Consider the following 21727-nt stretch of genomic DNA (forward strand, 5'->3'; position numbering starts at 1 on the left):
TCACATTCTTCCACAAGTGTCATTTAGATGCTCTTGTATTATTGGCTTCTCTGAACACACTGCAGTAGCTAGCTATCGGCCGTGTGAATGCATGGCTGTGTTCAGCTTCATGTGTTGTCAGTGCCCAGTCTGCCCACACACAATCAATGCCTCCTACCTTTTGTCTTATTCAACATTAAAATATTGTAGGTTGGGTTGTGTATTGTTTTTATTTTCATGGCATTCCTCCGCTGTAGTCATACTGAACATTACATGTACTGGCTATGGTTCTTAGATTTCCAATTGGCCACTTGATGTTTGAGTGAATGTTAAGACTGGTTTTGAGGCACTGTTAATGATTGAATGTCCAGACATTTACCTTTGGGTGGTGTTCCCATTTAATGAAGTCTGTTGCTGTGATACAGATGAACGGCATGCTAAGTTGCAGTAACATTTCCTCGGCCCGTGTGGATGTGATTTCATCAGAGAACCTAGAGGGGTTGGGTTAAATGCGGAAGACACATTTCAGTTGAATGCATTCAGTTGTGCAGCTACCTAGGTATCCCCTTCCCTAGATCAAAGACCGAGCAGAGTGGCTTTGAAGCTGTAGCCAAGACCACCTGCTTCAGGTGTGGTGCGTTTGTCACTGCTGTGGCGTCTCAAGGTTTCTCATGCACTGTCCCGGCATTCGGTCAATTACCGGTGCTCTTCTATGCCCATAGGTGAATATGTTTGAGTAAGACTGAAGGAGTGTCCAGGAAGAAGGAAATAAATCTGTCCTCCTTGACAATCTTGTATAATACCACGGGTTGTGTTCATTAGGCACCAAACGGAGGAAAACGCCAATTTTTGTTTTATGTTGCACAACATTTTGAAGTGTTTTGTTACGGTGTGCCCTAATGAACATGACCCAGTAGAGAGATTATAGGAGTAACAGAAGGGAGAGTTCACGGTGATGTCAGACAGACCTCCCATGGGAAAGCCTCATCATTCAAGTCACCAGCCAGGATAGGTTTCCTTACCCAGTGGAAACTGACCCAAAACCTCTTAGACGGGGCCGACATGTTATAGAACCCTTACCCTCTCCAAAAGGAGATTGAGAAGGATCTTTATGTAATGGGTCTTAAAACAGTAGTGTCAGACTTGCAATAGTGGCACTACATGAATAGGAAATGGGAGAGAATGGTATGCAACGGTTGACCCTATCAGCACACTTGCTGTTGCTAATGGCATAGCCAATATGTGTAATGTAGCAATGCAAGCTTGTGGTTTGCAAATGGGGCATTTCTGTGCTATTCGGTATCCCTGCCATTAGGTTTACCACACACTGTAGTAGTAGCACTGTAATCGCCTCAAAAAGCATTTGGGAAAAATCAATGGCACTCAATTATTAATTGACCGATCCATTTGCGTTTCACTTCTACAGTTTTGTAAGGACACATGAAAAGTTTTTTTGAGCAATGGCATTCACTGTAAGTTATACAACTCAGTGTTGTATGATATCAAGTGTGGCCTTTTATTTGATATCACCAGAGCAGCTTCATCAGCAGGTTCAGATTGCCCAAATATACTGAACAAAAATATAAATGCAACATGTAAAGTGTTGGTCACATGTTTCATGAGCTGAAATAAAAGATCACAGAAATGTTCCATACTCACAAAAAGCTGATTTCTCTCAGATTTTGTGCACAAATTTCCTTACATCACTGTTAGTGAGCATTTCTCCTTTGCCAAGATCATCCATCCACCTGACAGGTGTGGCATATCAAGAAGCTGATTAAACAGCATGATCATTACACAGGTGCACCTTGTGCTGGGGACAATAAAAAGTCACTCTAAAATGTGCAGTTTTGCCACACAACGCAATGCCACAAATGTCTCAAGTTTTGAGGGAGCGTGCAATTGGCATGCTGACGGAAGAAATCTCTACCAGAGCTGTTGCCATATAATTGAATGTTAATTTCCCTACCATAAGCTGCCTTCAATGTAATTTTAGACAATTTGGCAGTGCGTCCAACCGGCCTCACAACCGCAGAACAAGTGCAACCACGCCGGCCCATCACCTCCACATCCAGCTTCTTCACCTGCAGGATCGTCTGAGACCAGCCACCCGGACAGCTGATGAAACAGGATTATTTCTGTCTGTAATAAAGCCCATTTGTGGGGAAAACTAATTCTGGTTGGCTGGGCCTGGCTCCCAAGTGGGTGGGCCTATGCCCTCCCAAGCCCACCCATGGCTTGATTAGGGCCTAATTAATTTATTTCAATTGACTGATTTCCTTATATATTCCTTATAACTGTAACTCAGTAAAATTGTCGAAATTGTTGCATTTATAAAAAAATTCTGTATTGTATGTAGATTTGCCTGGCTGCACTTTTTAGGAGCAACTTTTTCAGTCTATGTAGATTTGCCTGGCTGCACTTTTTAGGAGCAACTTTTTCAGTCTATGTATTTACTGCCATGGTGGCAAAACAATTTCCCTCTGGGAACATATGAAGTACACTACAATTCAATTCAATTTAAGTTATGAAATACTATTATTGTGGCGGTGGGCTTTAAAATGGATGCTATAACCCCTCTATTATTGCAGAGATTTCAATGTGATAACAATGAAGGCAAAAACCAACGTGGGATGAATTGATGAGCAGCTAACATCCCCACACAAACACAAATCACAAATGCATATTGTTTAATCCCTGTTTTGATTGTTTTTATTTTTCTGTGGTTGGTCTCCACCCACGACACGTCAAATGCAATTGGTTTTAATGCCTTTCTCATAAAAGTTTAAGTCCCTTGCAAAAGCATGAACTCTGGAACCACTCATTTAAAATGTAATTTAATAAACATAATGCCTTCTCTGTCTCCCTCCCTTCCTCTCTCTTTTTCCATTTCAATCTATTGGGGACCATGAAGTTGGGATTTATGCTCCTGTTAAGTTCCCCAGTGACTAGCATGGCTCAGCAAAATGCCAGTGACTAGAGCAACTTTTACCACAGCAATATCTTTCTTTCAGCTCTATGGTGTCATAGACCCATCTTGAGGAGCACACAGTAAAAAGGAAAAATTATCTCCCGGGCTGAATAGGATTTTGGAAGACATTGACAAGTAGGATCAATAGTATTATGGATGGTAGACTGACAAATGTACTCAATTGTTGTCCTCACTGGTTGGGCTTGCCTGCTGTGACAAATATCTTTAATGGCTATGTGAATGTTTAAATTGATTAATATTAGAATGTAAAGTCTCACTCACAACTGGGTGGGTCATGACTGTACTTAGTTGTGAATCTGCATATGATTAATACATTGTTTGAATGTTATTGTGTTGCCTGAGTCATACATTGAAATGTTTTTTTAACCTTTATTTAACTAGGAAAGTCAGTTAAGAACAAATTCTTAATTACAACAACAGCCTAGGAACAGTGGGTTAACTGCCTTGTTCAGGGACAGAACAACAGATTTCTACCTTTTCAGCTCGAGGATTAGATCTAGCAATGCTCTAACCACTAGGCTACCTGCCGCCCTGTGATGGCTGTTGTGCACAATAATAGTTATTCATTTGTATTAGTAAGTTATATGAAAAGTTCATATTTGTTTTGGTACATTAGTTGACTATTTGTTAATCAATATTGACCTTCATGTATACTATGCTCAAACCCATTAGAAATTGGCAGTCAAACATTATAGATGCACTTACAAATACAGGCTAATAGCCAAAAGACAGTGGAGAGCTTTTTACCATTACAATAACATTCCAGGATTCCACAGATACTTTAACCCTCATGGGAACTCATCTCTGTCAAATTGCCAATAGTCAGGCTCAGGGTCTACAAGAACAACACCACTAGAGTCTTCAAGGGTTGGATAGCCTACTCTTGCAATGAAGCAACAGACATTTCATTCATTTGGGCTCCTGAGTGGTGCAGGGGTCTAAGGCACTGCATCTCAGTGCTAGAGGCGTCACTATAGACACCATGGATCGAATCCAGGCTGTATCACAACCGGCAGTGATTCGGAGTCCCATAGGGCACCCGCAGAATTGGCCCAGCGTCGGCCGTCATTGTAAATAAAAATGTGTTCTTAACTGACTTGCCTAGTTAAATAAAGGTAAAACAAATGATGAAGAGATCTGTTTTAGTTATTGTTGCTGACATTATAATATTCCTATTCGAGTTTTGTTGTTTCTGGTTTTGGTGCTCACACTTACACACATAGATACAATGTAATGGCAATCGCCAACTTTCTAATTGTACGGTCATTTCTACTCTGTCCTCGAGGTTGCATGACTTCGAGCGAACAAATGGCGCGCATTGTGGTAAGTGTAGTTTCCACGTGCGCATGGTATGAGAGCTCCTACATTGAACAATGGAATGCAGTTTCTTTGTTATTCCGTTCAGTCATTAGAAAGACATATTTCCCCCCGGTATTCAGTCAGATGGGTGTAAATCTATACTAACCATGTGCAACAAATAATTTATCAAAATGCGGTTATTTGTTTTAGGGGGAGAAACGCCAAACAATTGAGAACTACATGTCCCATGGTGTGTTGGTTAATTTTTCCTGCACGCCGCCTCTCCCTCTGCCTGCGTGTTCCAAAGGAGGCTGTCAGGCTGAGTTCAGGGAAAACACAGAGCTGCCGATCTGTCAATCATAATTAGCAAACACAAGGACTGAAACTGGGAGGAAGGTCGGTGAAACGTTACGTTTTTGGGTGAAAAAGCATTGTACTTTCCGTGAAACAATTATGCGTCGGAAAGGAGGGGAAAATAAGTATCCTAGTGTGCTTAAAAATATTTGTTCTACTTTGGAAGGAATTGCATAAAAGCGCGTTCACTGAAAGCCAAACTCAGCGAGTTTCACTTGCAAGCAACTATTCTGCTTGGAGTACGAAACATATCCAGAAGAAGGTAACCACGGACGCACGACACTTTGGGATTTAATTTGGCTATTTAACACACTTCTTGACAAAAGTGGTTGATACATTTCAGAGGACTGTCTTAAAGTCGCTGTTGGTGACTCGCAGCGCAGACTAGGAGGTGTGACGGTATTTATCGCTTACCCAACTCATAAAATCTCAACCAATGCGACATTGTAATTTTTTTTAGTTTTTTTCTTCTTCTCCATTGACCGCTCCCTGTCAATATTTGCAGGTTCACTCAAAACAATCTCGGCCCAAACATCCAGACGGCGAGGAAGAAAGGAGGAAAGATGAGCGGGGGAGATGTGGTGTGCTCGGGCTGGTTAAGAAAATCTCCTCCAGAAAAAAAGTTGAGACGTTACGTAAGTCAGCTTGATCATATTCATATCTTGCTTTGGATCGTTACCACAGAGCGGATACATTGTAGCTATGCAAATGTAACACTTTCGATTATTTCGAATTTGCGTACGTTGCCTCGCTAATCATTTCCCCCAGCTGCACAACGTTTATGCAGCATCTCGAATCTTTGTTTGTTACAACAAAACTATCGACAATTCATGAATAGCAAGAAGGGGATTTCAAATCCGATTGTAGTATTGTCAAGTGACAATGGCCTCCTAAGCTACATCTTGTTATGATGACAGCCTGCATGCTGTTGAGTTTTTCAGTGATTTTATGCAAATTCCAACAGTGGGCCTATTTCAAAGCATTCATGAAAATGGTCCCATACTGTGCAACATTCGCATTCCACGGCAAGGCAACTGAATTGCTCGTCTGTCTAGTCATACCATAATAGTTTGAGCACAAGCTTCAATGTCAAAATCCTAAGTGTAGGTTTGACTAATGTACGGCTCTAACAAACAGATCACATTGACAACTCTCACAATGTCGTGAATGAATTCCAATTGACTTGTGTTCTTAAAAGGAATGCTTTTGAAAGCAGTTCCTGGTTGTCACAGGAAATGAGAATGTTCAGTCTTCTCCATAGTCTAGTCTATGTAGACTAGGGAAACGCACTTCTCGCGCCACTTCGATACCGAAGTTACTTTTTTTGTAGCAGGTTAGGAGAACTTACGCAGCAGGTTAGGAGACTGAGGTTAAGGTTACCAAAAATGCTCTCCTAACCTGCAACAAATCACCTTGTATCAAAGTGGTGTGAAGAGTGTCCCATGTAGACTCAAGACTCTGCCTAGTTACGAGACAGGGGGGTATCCCAATATAAATCAGTACAGTATTGAAATTATATGGAAAAATACATTTTACATTTACATTTAAGTCATTTAGCAGACGCTCTTATCCAGAGCGACTTACAAGTTGCATAGCTAGAACATGATTATGCAAAATAATGGTTGTCTCTCTATAAATCACACACTTCTTTGGAAGCTGGATGTCATTGTTGATAGTCTTACATGACCTTTGTTTTTTTAACCTGAAAAGTATTAACATTCTCAGACCCATAATGAAATTGCCACCCTGTATATGTCCCCTTTCTTTACTGTGTGACTCGGTTGGCTGTATATTAGTTCCCATGATATTGGATCTGTTATCTATCGCCATTGTATTCGTGGGCCCTCTATCAGTTGTATTTGCTCCTAATCTACAAAGATGGCGTATTAAAGAGACTACACGCCACAACTCTGAGACACAAATTACCAATTTCAAAAGAGTCTTGCTGTGTCCAAAAGGCTGTTAAGCATTGTATTTGTGGCTTATTGGATATCTCTATTGATGTTTGCGTTAGGAACTGGACGGCCCTGCGCTCTACATGTTTTCACAGCAACCACAGTTGTCCTCATCCGATCTCTCAGGGAGAACCTCGTTTGTATACCCCTCGTGTCCTCTCTCGTCGCCGCCGCCTCAAAACCCATTGGAGGTGAAGGACCTCTGGCTTTCTCAGCCAATGGGTTTTGAGGAGGAGGCGGGGCAAGAGGAGGATGTGAGGAGTATGCAATTGAGATTCTCCCAATGTCTCTGGTTGGCCATACTGAACCAAGGCATCGCCTACCAAATACCATTCCTTCTGTCCTCCCTCCACTGATGTTATGATCAATCTGAATCTGCACAGAACTCAGTTCATTGTTCCCCATGCGTAGGACAGGAGTTTTTCCTGACTGCAGCCCTACTTAGTCCCTGTTTTTTCGGTTACTGGCCTGACGCTCTAACCACTAGGCTACCTGCCGCTCCAAAGTTAGAGCCTGCATCGAGGGCCAGAGCGATTCCTGTTCAGGTCACATGGTCAGGATAAGTCCAGCCCCTAGTCATGATCAATCGGCACCCGGAGCTCAACACTCCCTCTGTCCTTGTGAAGTGTGACAGTCAGCCAGGGGGGTGTTTGGGTTACTATGGGATGGCTAGTGGTGGTGACACACTAACCATGGTGATACAGTAACCATGCCCTCCCACAGCAGGAACAGATGAGACAGGAGACTCTGATCACATGACACTTAGTGACCAAAGTTCCTTATTCCCAAGACACAGGGAGGCCGTGTGTGTGTGTTTTAACTGGAGGGTAGTGTAGGGAGCCAGCCCGTGTGTGTGTTTTAACTGGAGGGTAGTGTAGGGAGCCAGCCCAGCTGCTGTGCACACTGAGGTTGTGTAACTGCTAACTTGATGGACTGCGACACCCTGAGGTGTTCATTCATCAAGTCCATCTTACTTACAGCATGTCACTCTGAAGTGACAGACTGGGAACACTTATCCTTATGTGGATGGAGCACTGAGAACGGTCTACTCCCTTAAAAAGTGGACATTTTGTTAAGTGCATAATCCAATGGATAAATGCAGTGTGTTGCATTTCACCAGGCCCCTGAGCAAACTGATTGTGACCTGATTGCACTGTAGCCTACTACTTCACTACCCTCAGGTCTATAGACTAGTGTGTATTTATTTCACCCTACATCCATTAGGCCCTAAGAATGTGTTTATCTATTTGTATGATTTGGTACGTGTCCATTCTGGCCTAAATGGCTTCATTGTGACCCTATAACAGCCCGTTCTGCTGCTGCCTCTTTGTGGCCCTGTAGGAACAGCCTGTTCTACTGCTGTCTCTGAACAACTCTTTGACCCAATTCATCTGATTCACACTTCTGCCAAAGCCTGGCGGCGTCTGTTTAAACACCGCTTTTGTAACCTTTTGTGTGTGTACGTTTTGGAACTGTGTGTGTGTCGTTAATGGTGTTCTACAATATGAATAGCTGTATTTTGACCCTCCAGTGTTAATAGGATCTGTGTGGTGTAGATGAGGCCCTGCATGCAGTATGAGAAGGAACACTGATCACTGGCAAATTGTTGTTTCTGGTTGAAGCTGTTAGCTGGAGCCCCCACTGAGTTACACTAGGCCAGGTGTGTGCGACCCACTTGCTGAGTGTGTGAAACTGGCCGGGTGTGTCTGTGTGTGTGGCAGTGGCTAACGACAGCAGCGGTTGTGGGTGGAGGCGACCTCACTTGAGCCCTCTCAGGATGGCCTGGGACTGTGAATAACAGAACCCATTATGCCTAACACAGCCTACGGGTCCTCAGGATTACGCCGTAACCACGACATCATGACCCGGTTTCAGGTGCCCATCCAGATTATAGGCCAACCTCATAATATACACTACCGTTCAAAAGTTTGGGGTCACTTAGAAACTTCCTTGTTTTGAAAGTAAAGCACTTTTAAAAAATATATATATTTTTCTAAATAACATCAAATTGATCAGAAATACAGTGTAGACATTGTTAATGTTTTAAATGACTATTTTAGCTGGAAACGGCTGCTTTTAAAAATGTTTTTAATGGAATTTCTACTTAGGCGTACAGAGGCCCATTATCAGCAACTGTCACTCCTGTGTTCCAAGGGCACGTTGTTAGCTAATCCAAGTTTATCATTTTAAAAGGCTAATTGATAATTAGAAAAACCTTTTGCAATTATGTTAACACAGCTGAAAACTGTTGTTCTGATTTAAAGAAGCAGTTAAACTGGCCTTTAGACTAGTTGAGTATCTGGAGCATCAGCATTTGTGGGTTTGATTACAGGCTCAAAATGGCCAGAAACAAAACTTTCTTCTGAAACTTATCAGTCTATTCTTGTTCTGAGAAATGAAGGCTATTCCATGCGAGAAATTACCAAGAAACTGAAGATCTCGTACAATGCTGAAACAAAGTTTCAGAAGAAAGTTCTTTGTTTCTGACCATTTTGAGCCTGTAATCGAACCCACAAATGCTGATGCTCCCGATACTCAACCAGTCTACAAAAGGTGAGTTTTATAGCTTCTTTAATCAGAACAACAGTTTTCAGCTGTGCTAATATAATTGCGAAAGGGTTTTATAATGATCAATTAGCCTTTATAAAAAGCGAATCCAAGTTTTATAAAACACACCGTGCCATTGGAGCACAGGAGTGATGGTTGCTGATAATGGACCTCTGTACGCCTATGTAGATATTCCATTAAAAAAAAGGAATATTTCCAGCTACAATAGTCATTTACAACATAAACAATGTCTACACTGTATTTCTGATCAATCTGATGTTATTTTAATGGACAAAGAAATGTGCTTTTCTTTCAAAAACAAGGACATTTCTAATTGACCCTGAACTTTTGAACGGTAGTGTAGGTCTAACTCTGGCAAGGGTTCTGAATGTAAAGGTGACCGTACAGATACGGGGATGGGTATTTCGGTTGTGTGTGTGTGTGTGTAGAGGCGTTGACTGAGAGGGGGGGTCAGAGGTGGTTCTGCTGCTTTTTGTAAGGGAGACGGGTCATCTATAGACTGTATAGGTTGATCTAAGTAGAGCTTCTGTTTGTGTGCCCTCTCATTCTCCAGTGTTGACCCTTACTGTCTGAGCATTCATCCTCTACTCTCCACAGTAGCTCCAGTCCAGACACGTAGTCCTGCCGGCTGCCGGGAGGTTAACCACTCTGGGCAAAGTTTGTCCCCGGCTGGCCAGCTCAGCCCCTGATTGGACGAGATCAAGGGTTAAACTGTTCAGCGGCCTGCCTGTGTCTGCAGCACCGCCCTGTTTACCGGCAGGCAGAGCACTGGGCCGCTCAAAGTGCACACTAAGGCCTTTTTTTCTATTTTGTGGAGAGTGGAGACATGTAGGCACACAGACAGCGTATATAGTGGGAGTGTAACCATGACAGTGCAGGGCCCTAGAGAAAGGGGTATCTATCATATGGCTAGGGGCCATACGCTGGCATATAGACTTCATGGACCACAGTGTTGTGGGTGTTTAGTGTGTTACAGGTTTATCCATACACAGGATAGGTATTTTTTCAATTTGATATACTATAGCCCTCAAATTCAACTCTGGACCTCAAAGCCAGTTCCGCTGCTTTTTTTCATTGTTCCCCTCTAATCAGGTGCTGTTTTAGACCTGGGACACCAGGTGGGTGTAATTCATTATCAGGTAGAAGAGAGTACCAGTAGGCTCCGGACCTCGTAGAGTAGGCTTGAATACCCCTGGCCAATAGGATGTATTAATGTAAGGTCACATTCAGAAGCGTTAATTTCTCCTTTCTCGTCTTGGTGAGATGGTATGAGGAAACGTACCACAACCACTCCAGTCTGATTTTTCCCAGCTGCAGAAATGTAACCGTTTGCTCTGAACATGCAACTCTGTTAGGTTTTCATTTCATTGACATTGCACTTTCCATCTTTCTTTTTTACAAACTTCCTCTTTCGTTTCTCGCCTCTCTCGCAATCTGGGAATTTATGGAGGAATCACTTGTAAAGCTTTCATCAAAGAGAGAGCCCTGCAGGTTGTGTGTCTTGAGACATCTGTGCTGTGTTTTCTAAACTACCCAAGGAAATTAAAGGGGATAAAAGTTGGTTGTTACTTCGTCAGCTCCACTTAATGTGCAAAGACAGTTGAGGCCGGGAGGCAGCAGGGGGAATCTCTCTCGGTGTCCCCTCCCCATATGGCGACATGGATCGCTCCTCTCCTCATAGGAAGCTCAGTTGGTTGGTCCCATCCAAAGCATTCCGAGGGGTTATTCACGCTGTGCTTTTCCCATCCTTTCCCTCACAGGGCCTCAGTGTTTGAACAACAACACTCTGGAGACAGGCTGACACAACGAGCTGAGAGGGAAAATGTTGAACCCTGAAGGTCCCTGTTTTGAGTGTCTCTCTCTGTCCCAAATGGGCACTGATCTAAAGTAGTGCACTATATAGGGAATATGGTGTTTTTGGGACAAATCCATAGGATGATGGCAGTAGACTCACTGAGGACATCCTCTAGCCGGCTCAGAAAATATCCTTCCACTCCTGTAAATGTCTCTCCACCAGCTTGAGGGAGTCTGTCTCCTGACCTGAACCACTTACTATATGTAGCTCGCTGCAGCGCCCTATAAGCCATTACTCGTGCTCAAGCCTAATTTAACACTTTTGATTTGCGACCAACCAAGGGGGAAATTCTGCAACTTCTGAACAAACGACAGAGCGGACGGATAGACAGACGGGACTCAGTGGAGTGGTCAAACGAAACAAAGGAATCGCTTTTTTGTTGAGTACAGGATTCATTAAATCTGCTTAGCAAGTGGAACAGAGAAGCGCTTGTGTGGCGTTAGCGTAAGAGGCTATTCCTAGCCAGCAGCCAGCATACATTATTGTTGAAGACCAGGGCTCTCCAACCCTGTTCCTGGAGAGCTACCCTCCGGTAGGTTTTCACTGCAACCCCAGTTTATCAACCAGCTAATTGCTAGAATCAGGTGCGCTAGATTAGATTGGAGTGAAAACAACCTACAGGACAGTAGATCTCCAGGAACAGATTTGGAGAGCCCCTGTGTCCCAAACAGCACTATTCCCTATGTATTGCACGGCTTTTAATCAATAAGTAGTGTACTATATATGGAATAGTGTCCCATTTGGGATGCAGTGTATGTTCTCCTGGCTACCACGACAACGGAACAGTCCATTTTGAAAAGCAGCAGACTGATGTTGTGTGGGAGCAGTCATGCCCAGAAAATAATGGATTGCATCGGCCATCAATTATTTAAATTTCCATTAGAAATATAAATAAAAAAGGCATACAAAATTAATGCAGGGTGATATCTTGTTGACGCAGCAATTACAATGCTGTTACATATCACATACACCCTGTTTATCCCTCTTTTCAGTCGTTTCGAAAGACTGAAATTAAAGTTGAAATATTTTCCAAACAGATTAACTGCCTCAGACCCATTCATTGTTTGTATTTGAATGTTTCTCCAAAAAAGAAAACGACCACCTGACGAGTGTTTATGTACCCATAGCTCCACCAGTATCACCAGACGACCCAAGGCGCTTTTCGGTTGTCTAAGTTCATCTGCTTGTTTACGTAGCGGGGGCCGCTTGAAACCCAATCACGACATGATAAACAACGGGCATAACCACAATAACACAGCAGCCAATTAAAGCGAAGCCCTATGAATAAAGTTTGGGTTATTTTACAGGGACACACACACGGGTGAAAACCTCCTCCGCCAGTGTTTTATAACATTGAGGAAGCCTCATTTAACATGACGTGTGCGGTCTGGAGAGGTAGTGTATTTGAGCGGCTTATTTTTCACTCAGGTTTGTGTGTGTGGCAACAGGAGTGTTCGCTTTCGCCTGATTTGGTTTTATTGGTGTAGTTAGCAATTCAGTGATGAAAGCTGTTATAACAGACACTAGACAGTTGAAGTATGCACACTTTCTGCCTGATAGTCTGTCTGGGACTCGGGGAGCAAGAATAGGCCTGGAGTTGACCCACGGCCAAAAACCCACAGGCTTCGTGCTACAGCAGGTACGTGTAGCTGGTCAGACGAGGCACACTGTCTGACAGCGTGGACTGCAGTGATATCATATCAGGGATGAGATCTATTCAACTTCTGAGTTTTTACATATTTATAACTAAGTATACATTTATCTGTATTTACTTGTGTTCTGACTTGTCCTTGTTCTATTAGTGTTGTGGAGTGGGAAAGCCCACCAGCACAGACCCCATCTTTCCCCATATGTAACAATTTCCTTGCGTCACTCACTACCACTGTGTGGAAAGCCCTGGTGACCAGTTCTCTGTTTCTGTGGCTATTCTCATCAACTGCGGCGGTGGTCATGTGGCATTCTAGGCCCATGTCGTCTTTCCAAAGTCCGCCTGTTATAACTCCCAACGTGCTCCGCTGACAAACACTGCTAATCATGCTACCACCCCCTATTCTTCTCTCCCTCTCTCCTTACCACTCCTCTTGGGGAAAATAGCAACTAGTTGGAAGTTAATTCCCCCCCCCCCCTTTAATCAACACTGTTTGCTTTTTGTCACGTTGCTTGGTGGCTGGGCTGCTGGCCTCGCTTGGTGCAGTCTGTAAACAGACGTGTTCCTTTATTGCCTGGCTCTTGTTGTTTACACTGTCATTGAGTCTTTATCTATCTCCCGCTGAGGGTACAAAACATTAGAAACACCTTCCTAATATTGAGTTGCACCCCCCTTTTCCCCTCAACATCCTCAAGTCGTCAGGACATGGACTGAAAGGTGTCAAGCCTTCCACAAGGATGCTGGCCCATGTTGACTCCAATGCTTCCCACAGTTGTCAAGTTGGCTGGATGTCCTTTGATGGTGGACCATTCTTGATACACACAGGAAACTTTGAGACCCTACAGCATTGCAGTTGTTGACAGAAACCAGTGAGCCTGGCACCTACTACCATACCCCGTTGAAAGGCACTTCAATTGTTTGTCTTGCCCATTCACCCTCTGAATGGCACACAAGGCTTAAATCCTTCTTCAACCTGTCTCCTCCCCTTCATCTACATTCTACACTGATTGAAGTGGATTTAACAAGTGACATCAATAAGGGATCTTAACTTTCACCTGGTCAGTCTGTCATGGAAACAGCAGGTGTCCTTAATGATTTGTGCACTGTGTGTTGTATACACACACACACACACAGACTCTTTCTGTTTTTTGTGTGGAAACTCTCCTGTGGTTGTGGTAGAGCTCCACAGTCACATGGCGTTATGGTTGATTATGCTAACACTATCCAGACTCAGTTCTTATGAAGCACAGATAAGACACTTCTCCAGACTCTTGGCATGGCTGTTGTTCACAAGGCTGGATATGTTTAAATGCTAGCCTGTATCCATGGCAGACAATTAAGCCAGATTTGGTCCTAAATTATGCAATGCAGGCTACACAAATGCAACTTGCAGTACGATATAATATGAACGTGTTCAGAGTTCAACTTTAGAAATCGTTATTTATTGTTCCATGTTAAGCCAGTCCAGTGACGTCTGGCTGGAAAAATGGCTCGCTGTAAAGATATTGCCTGGCTACCCAAACGCTACGCCACGACCAGGGATGCTAGTTTCTTCTCTGCAATTTGTCTTGAGTACCTACTACCTCCCCGACGCAAACATTCTAACCGCTCTGATTGGTCAGAAACCGAGAGGTTGGGCCGGAACACTCGTGGGTGAAGTGTCGTTTTTATTTTTATACATTTGTCATTGGCTTTGATACTCTGATTGGCTAGAGATGATCCAATCGCTGATTACTTTGTACTGTACAACACCCCTTATTTTGACGTTGCCATCGTTGAAGTAGTTTGTGGCGGTCTCAGACTGAATTATGTAGCAAACAGAGCAGCGGAAGAATTCAGTTGGTGTCATCGGGCTAGTAAAAATAGACCTTATGACAGAGCGAGAGGCTATTTCCAGCCCCAACTTTGAGTCCTACTGCCGCTCCAGAGAGAGGGGGCTGCTGCAGGGACCCAGGAGCACACAGATGTCCAAAGATGGTCCCTTTTTGCTTTGGCATCTCAGGCAGAGCTGGCTACCCCTTCCAGTAGCTCACGGAACCAGACCATAGAAATACAAATATGACCTGCAGGCCATCCACCCATCACAGAACATTGACTTGAATGGGAATGCTTTTTCTAGTGATCCTGTTTCTGTGGTCCAGACCACTGGATTGTTTGTGCAGTCATGGGAACAAGTCTCTAAAGCTGAGAGTGTATGGAGCCTGTGTATAAGCACATGTGAAATCGTCCTGGAAGGAGTTCAGGACCAGTTCCGAGGCTAAGTGAGCAAGGTGTGTATGCATGTGTTTGGTGTGTGCATTTTGGGATATTCCAGAATGTCAATCATAAATAATCTCCTCCACCTCCTCATAGGCCATCAGTAGGCAGAGAGAGAGCGAGTGGGAGGGAGAGAAAGGAAGGAAAATAAAAGATGCACCGAGCTAGCCTCAAACCCACACCATTAGCCAGCCTCAATCAGCCTACTCTGTCCCTCTCCCTGCTCAGGGCTCCTCTTGGCAGGCTGTGGCAGTAGGAATGTGAGCCTCTTCTGTGCTTCTGCTGTGTTCAGTGAGGGCTGGCTTCTGCTGGCTGATTTGTTGTTTCTGCTGAGCGCAGCGCTGAGTCTGACGGAGGAAAAAGGCGCAGCTCCCTGGCGCCCCAGCAACGGCATGGCGTCCGCTTCCTGTGTGCGGTGCTGATGGCTACCAGATGTCTGGAGAGAGGGAAGAGAGAATAGTGGTCTACCATGCTGGTGTCTAGTGCTTTTCGTTCTGTTTCACTTTTGTGCTACCTCTTTTTCCTCTCGGTCACTCTCTGACAACTTCTCTCTGGGTCGTTCTGTCGCTCGGTCACTCTCTCTGGGTCACTCTGTCTCCTCCTTTCTCTGTCTCTAACCTAATCCCACAGTTTGTGGGTGTGTATCAGGGTGTGAGCTGCTGCTGTAGCTGTTTAACCCAGTAGAGGTTGTTAACTGCCTGTCTGTCTCAGTCCTCCTCTTAGTCTTATAGTTGTGCCTCTTCCCAGATCCACTCTCATAGAAAAGACATGCTTCATTAGAAACAACCATTAAATCATCTTCCCTCCTCCTTCTGCATGTCTTGGCCATGTCCCAAATGACACCCTATTACTTATCTAGTGCACTACTTTTTGACTAGGGCCCATAGGGCTCATATCAGAAGTAGTGCACTATGTAGGTTGCAGTTTTGGGACGCTGACATGAACTAGATGAGCATAACTGGGCCATAAAGCCTGTAATGCTACATTTTAATATCCAGACCTCATACATTTTACAGCCGCTGTAATTCATGGTCGTTGAGAGAAAATGGTGTGCCCTTCACATTTCAGTGTTTAGTGACTTTACTGTTTGATCTAGAGATCTGGACTGTTTGTCACTCTTTATCAAGCCATGTGAGTGGTCTACTGTTGAGTCGACCACAAGGGACCGTGTATAAGTGGCTTTACCTCATTACATAACTAATATTATGCGAATTTTTCAGTATCTCACACATTTTACTGTTTGGTATGGATTGTCAAACGTGTGCGCATGCAGCCCCGCCCCCCTGTGGCGGCTCACCTGTCGTCTCTGCCACATGTACACGCACCTGTGCTTCTGCAGGGCCTTCATACAGGCTCTAGACCCACTGCTGCTGTGGCCCAGCCCCTTTTTGTGTGGCCCAATCTCCCCTCTTGAGGATTCCTGTGTGTGTTTTTGCGAGGGGGGAGGGGGAACCCTGGAGACAAGCTGTGAAATGCCCGCCGCCGCCCTGTGTAATTTCTCGGGTTACTGCGAGTCTGCCGGGCCCATACGGACAGACCATACACTCCTACCTACCTCTATCACTCTCTTTCTCTCTATTTTTCTTTTTGTCTTGTTCTTTCTCTCTTTAAAAAAAATCTTTATCGAATTGAGTTTATACCAGAGAAAAAGAGATGTGTGTCTAGTGAAGAGAGAGATGGCGAGAGGTGCAGGCCAGTCCTTTCTTAGCCTGTCCCCAATGAGTGTCCTGTGGCCAGCCTGATTGCATTATAGAGCTCTGCTCTGGTGCTGCTCGATATCTCTGACCTGGCTACTAGCCAGAGGAAGGGGGTGAGACACCCCCCCCCCCCCCCTCCCAGTGAAGACCCTGTTGTGAGAGCGGGCTAGTTTACACTCCCTCTGATTGGTGGCTGAGAAACGGTGAACTCCCACCTTCTCTCTCAGTATTCCCGTGAACTCTCCCAACGTTATTTCCGTATGTCTCTCGGGTACGTCTCGGAACCCTGTGGAATAGCTTGAGTGCTCGACCCGTCGACATTTTGTAGAGCCGACTTTGTCTCTCGCTCTCGCTCTGATATACCAATGGCATTTGGCTAGGAGACTGGACTGGTCGATCAGGCATTGAATTCCAGGTCAGTACTACTATGCAGAATGGAAGAGTTTTTGTTTTATTTATTTTTGAGGGAATTCTATTGAGTTTACTACTGCTTATCTGTACATTTTGGGGATTTCCAACTATAGACCCTGGCTTTATGGTTCCCAGGTGGACTGACAGGCTGCAGGTGTTCACACAACTCAAGACACCAGCCCTTGGAGCTTAGCTCTTTACTGCTACTTCAACACACATCAACTCAGCTTCCCCTATTCAGAAACCATACAGCCTGTGACAGAGCCTCTAACTGTTGGGTCAGAGAAAGTGATGTGGTTTTGAGCTGAACAACGATCATCCCAAAAACAAAAGATCCTTCCTCATAGTTTATTCGTAAAGTAATGGACAACATTTCAGAAAGTATTCTGACGTGCTGGTTGTCTGGAAGGGATTTGTTGTTTACAGTAGATAGGCCTCAGCCAGATACTGCTCTTTCAACTAGAACTTATCGATCAACAGGCCATTATGTTGATCAGTGTTATGCCCATACATGTGGTTATGTGGGGCTCCCAAGTGGCGCAGCGGTCTAAGGCACTGCATCTCAGTGCAAGAGGCGTCACTGCAGTCCCTGGTTTGAATCCAGGCTGCATCACATCCAGCTGTGATTGGGAGTCCCATAGAGCGGCGCACAATTGGCCCAGTGTCGTCTGGGTTTGGCCGGAGTAGGCCGTCCTTGTAAATAAGAATTTGCTCTTAACTGACTTGCCTAGTTAAATAAAGTAAAAGGTCTGGCATTGGCAATGCATTCATTGTCTTACTTCCTTAACATATAACACATGGCATAGCCTTGTCTTGGGCTGTTTTGTGTGTTCACCTCCACTATGCCAGCGTGTGGTTTGGACCACTACTCTGATGGCCATTTGGCTTGTCGACTTGTGCGCTCAGTCATTCTCTTGTGTGTATAGACCAGACACGCACTCGCAGGCCGAGACAGACCACGGCAGAACTAAGAGGGGAATTGTCTGGGCCGCTGGTCTTCCCCTTAGCCTGGCTGCTCGCTCTCTGCAGCCAAGAAACACTGATCATGTGAACAGCACAGCCCTGCCAATGGAATGTGTTAAATTCCTAAAAAAAATTCCTTCCTGCTGTACATGTTTTGATCCTCAACCTTTGTACAGATGTTATTGTTGAGAACCATATCAGGCGAAGAGGAGATGTAGAAGGGGAGGGAAGTCTCTGCCACCTACCTCCACCATGCCTGCTCCCCCACGTTAAGTAGACAAACGCTGTTGAACATCACAGCTAGAAATGTCATGAGTAGAACCTACAGTATTCCTCCTAACATGAGAGAGCATGTTTGTTCCACGTAATAGATTTTATATCTGAGCCTTCCACATTGTTGTGCCCTGTACTGCTATAGTCAGATGACCCAGTCCGAGCCCTTATGTCCTGTCACTTCTCACGGCTGATCGGTTGCCAGTTCCACTAACAACAATCCCCCTTAACTGAATACTATCCTGCATAAATTGAATAGGCTACTGTATAGCAACAAGGGCAATTAACTACATAAATATGGAAATTGCTCTTAGTGGCGGTTCCCATTGGATAAACAATTAACGCTAGTGTGTGTGTGTGTGCGTGCATCTGGAAGTAACAGTAGTCCGATGTCATTGCAGGCCTATTAGGACGGAAGGACACATTTCAAACTCAAATCAATCAATCCTTCAACCAATTAATAACTCAATAAACCTAAAAATCAACTAGTCAATTCTCAGGTTATTGGGTTAAGCTGATAGGGGTCAACCTACTGTATGACTGACTTAATCAGATGGTATATAGTGCTACACTTCTCTCTGCAGTCTGTCCGATATAAGGAATTCTAAACTAGAATTCTAAACTAATCTGAAACATGGATTACTGTTGCATAATTTAATATTTAGGCAAACAAATTGCTCTTGTTTTCTGTATTACAATTGGAGTACAACCCATCTGATTTGATGACGTAGGCCTACACCACAAATGGACTTGTTTTGCGTAGTTGAAGTATTCACACATACATATACAAGAGATGACTGTATTTCTGTGCTTTCCCTACAAACCTGCATCAAGGGAACACATGGACTCCACCTCTGTTCACTTGTCAGTTAGTTAGAAGCCACTGGGTGTTGTGTTCTCCATTGGGCTGATCAGTGCTTGACTTGGGCAGGAGCTCACCGGAGCTGAGTACTGGCACGTCAGATTTTCTACTGCTTGCAATGTAAATAGTCCGGGTGGCCATTTGATGAATTGTTCTGCGGGGGTAGAATTGTGGGTAGAAGCTGTTAAGGAGCCTTTTGTACCTAGACTTGGTGATCCGTTACCGCTTGCAGAGAGAACAGTCTATGACTTGGGTGACTGGAGCCTTAGAATTTTTTGGGGGCCTTCCTCTGACACTGTCTAGTATATACAGTTGAAGTCGGAAGTTTACATACACTTAGGTTGAGTCATTAAAACTCGTTTTTCAACCACTCCACAAATTTCTTGTTAACAAACTATAGTTTCGGTAAGTCTGTTAGGACATCTACTTTGTGCATGACACAAGTCATTTTTACAACAATTGTGTAGACATATTATTTCACTTATAATTCCCTGCATCACAATTCCTATGGGTCAGAAGTTTACTTACAGTGAAGTTGACTGTGCCTTTAAACAGCTTGGAAAATTCCAGAAAATTGTCATGGCTTTAGAAGCTTCTGATAGGCTAATTGATTTGAGTCAATTGGAGGTCCTACCCTCACATCACACCCATTGGCTTTGCTGCTCATGCATTGAATCTGCTCCTTAAGGACATCATGGCACTGAAAACAATGGATACACTCTACAAGAGAGCCAAGGAAATTGTTAGGTATGTGAAGGGTCAACAAGTTATAGCAGCAATCTACCTCCCGATGCAAAGTGAGAAGAATAAGAGCACCACATTGAAGCTGCCCAGCAACACTCGTTGGGGTGGTGTTGTCATCATGTTTGACAGTCTCTTAGAGGAGAATGATTCTCTCCAAGAAATGGCCTTATCACAGTCTGTTATCGACAGCCCCATCAGGATCCTCCTGGATGATGTATATTGGGAGAAAGTGGTAAGCAACCTGAAACTCCTGAAACCTATAGCAGCTGCCATTGCAAGGATTGAGAGTGACAATGCCACAATGATGTTCAGACTGCTTGCAGATATAAGAGAATAAATCTGTACTGCCCTGCCCACTTCACTGTTGCTCCATGCAGAGGTAACTGCAGTTCTGAAATACATCAAAAAGCGTAAAGACCTCTGCCTGAAGCCCATACACACCACAGTGTACATGTTGGACCTCGAGTATGCTGGCAATAGCATCTTGTCTGGTGCAGAGATCAACAAGGCCTATGGTGTCATCACTACCGTGTCTCGCCACCTTGGCCTGGATGAGGGCAAGGTTCTTGGCATTCTTGGCAGTCTGGTGAAGTACACTTTCAAGCAAGGGCTTTGGGATGGAGACAAAATATGTCAGTCATGCCAACATATCTCATCAGCCACCTGGTGGAAGGGACATTATGGATCTGCGGCTCTTTCCCCTGTTGCCGCAATACTCTCACTTCCCTACAATTCCTCTCAGACGCAAACAAATGTAAACAACATATTTGTGTCACAATACTGATGTAAAAACGGTCATTTAGAACGCAAAAACCAGCCCATTTATGTGGCAGAGCGTAATATAGTGGCTTGGGTGAAATTACTCCTGTAACACAGTAGGCTGTCATTAGACTAGCCTTGTTCTATGGGAACATACACAGCAGACTCACTGTAAGCTCTAAATAGCCTACGGGCCATTGGCTTTCATTATTTTAGATTATTAAAGTTTATGTCCACTGGGTTCACGGAAACCCTCTGTCCTGTGGGCCAAAACAGTCAAGAGTAATGTTATGGATGGAGTAAGGGGCTGGGCCGCTGCTTTATTTGGTGGGGCTGCTGCTATGGCTCATGCCGTTAACAGAGCCAGCCAGTCTCTCGTTCTCTTATGTTGATGGATAGAGGGATGGAGACATTTAGTAGTGGTTTGGTGGAGTGGGATAGGAGGGCGGTGGTGGTGGGGTTATCTTGACGAATCACTGGAGAGGAGACGCAGACAGAAAAAACCAAAATCCCATTTGGATTGGTTAGTCCGGAGAGAGTCTTGTCTCCAGCAGTGAAAGCAAACTGTTATGCTGTCTGTCTTGACAACTGTAAATAGACAGCTGCACAGTTCTCTACTCCTGTCTTCTCGTTGTCCATCAAGGTGTTTTTGCTCTGTTAGTCACTGTCTGCTCCATGAGGTTCTTCAGATACCAGTAGAGTCCTAGTTGTGCCTTAATGTCTTGAATCTACAGTGAACTGTTGCGCTCCACCACTGTCAAATACATAATGTTTGGGAAAGTTATGGTTCCATGTGAAACAGTGCTAACCTCATGCAGTTCAGTTGTGCCCATAGTTTCTCACATCTGCAGTGTTAGGAACGGTTGCCCTCCTGAATGCTGCACCGCTGGTGTTAACAGAGTAGCATGTCAATAGTCCACTGCTCATAGTTCCAGAGAACTGCTTCAGGAGTAGGAAGTGGGGTGGTTGCTGTTCTTTCCATGAACACAGTGGTGTTTACCCCATTTAAGGAACTGAAACCCCCTGCAGGCGCTCAGCTGTAGTGTGCAGAGTTTAACAGGAGAGACACATGACACAATTCTCAGGAACGCTTACACAGGCACTGACACACA

The 21727-nt window shown here is 44.3% G+C and overlaps 1 protein-coding gene across 11 annotated transcripts in view; it reads left to right on the forward strand.

The window, feature by feature from the left end:
• The first annotated feature begins 4705 nt into the window (after positions 1 to 4705).
• Positions 4706 to 21727, forward strand: part of gab1 (GRB2-associated binding protein 1) — a 61231-nt gene continuing 44209 nt past the window's right edge. For 2 of the 11 annotated variants that reach the window (XM_055924003.1, XM_055924002.1), the window contains exons 1-2: positions 4734 to 5015; positions 5130 to 5259. In XM_055924003.1, the coding sequence (XP_055779978.1) occupies positions 5188 to 5259 (72 nt within the window). In that variant the 5' untranslated portion in view covers positions 4734 to 5015; positions 5130 to 5187. Of the gene's footprint in view, positions 5024 to 5129; positions 5260 to 21727 lie in introns of all 11 variants that reach the window. The other 9 variants (XM_055924000.1, XM_055923999.1, XM_055924009.1 and 6 more) reach the window with 9 other exon arrangements.

The sequence above is a fragment of the Salvelinus fontinalis genome, chromosome 5 (assembly GCF_029448725.1).
Source record: "Salvelinus fontinalis isolate EN_2023a chromosome 5, ASM2944872v1, whole genome shotgun sequence".
Classification (NCBI taxonomy): domain Eukaryota; kingdom Metazoa; phylum Chordata; class Actinopteri; order Salmoniformes; family Salmonidae; genus Salvelinus; species Salvelinus fontinalis.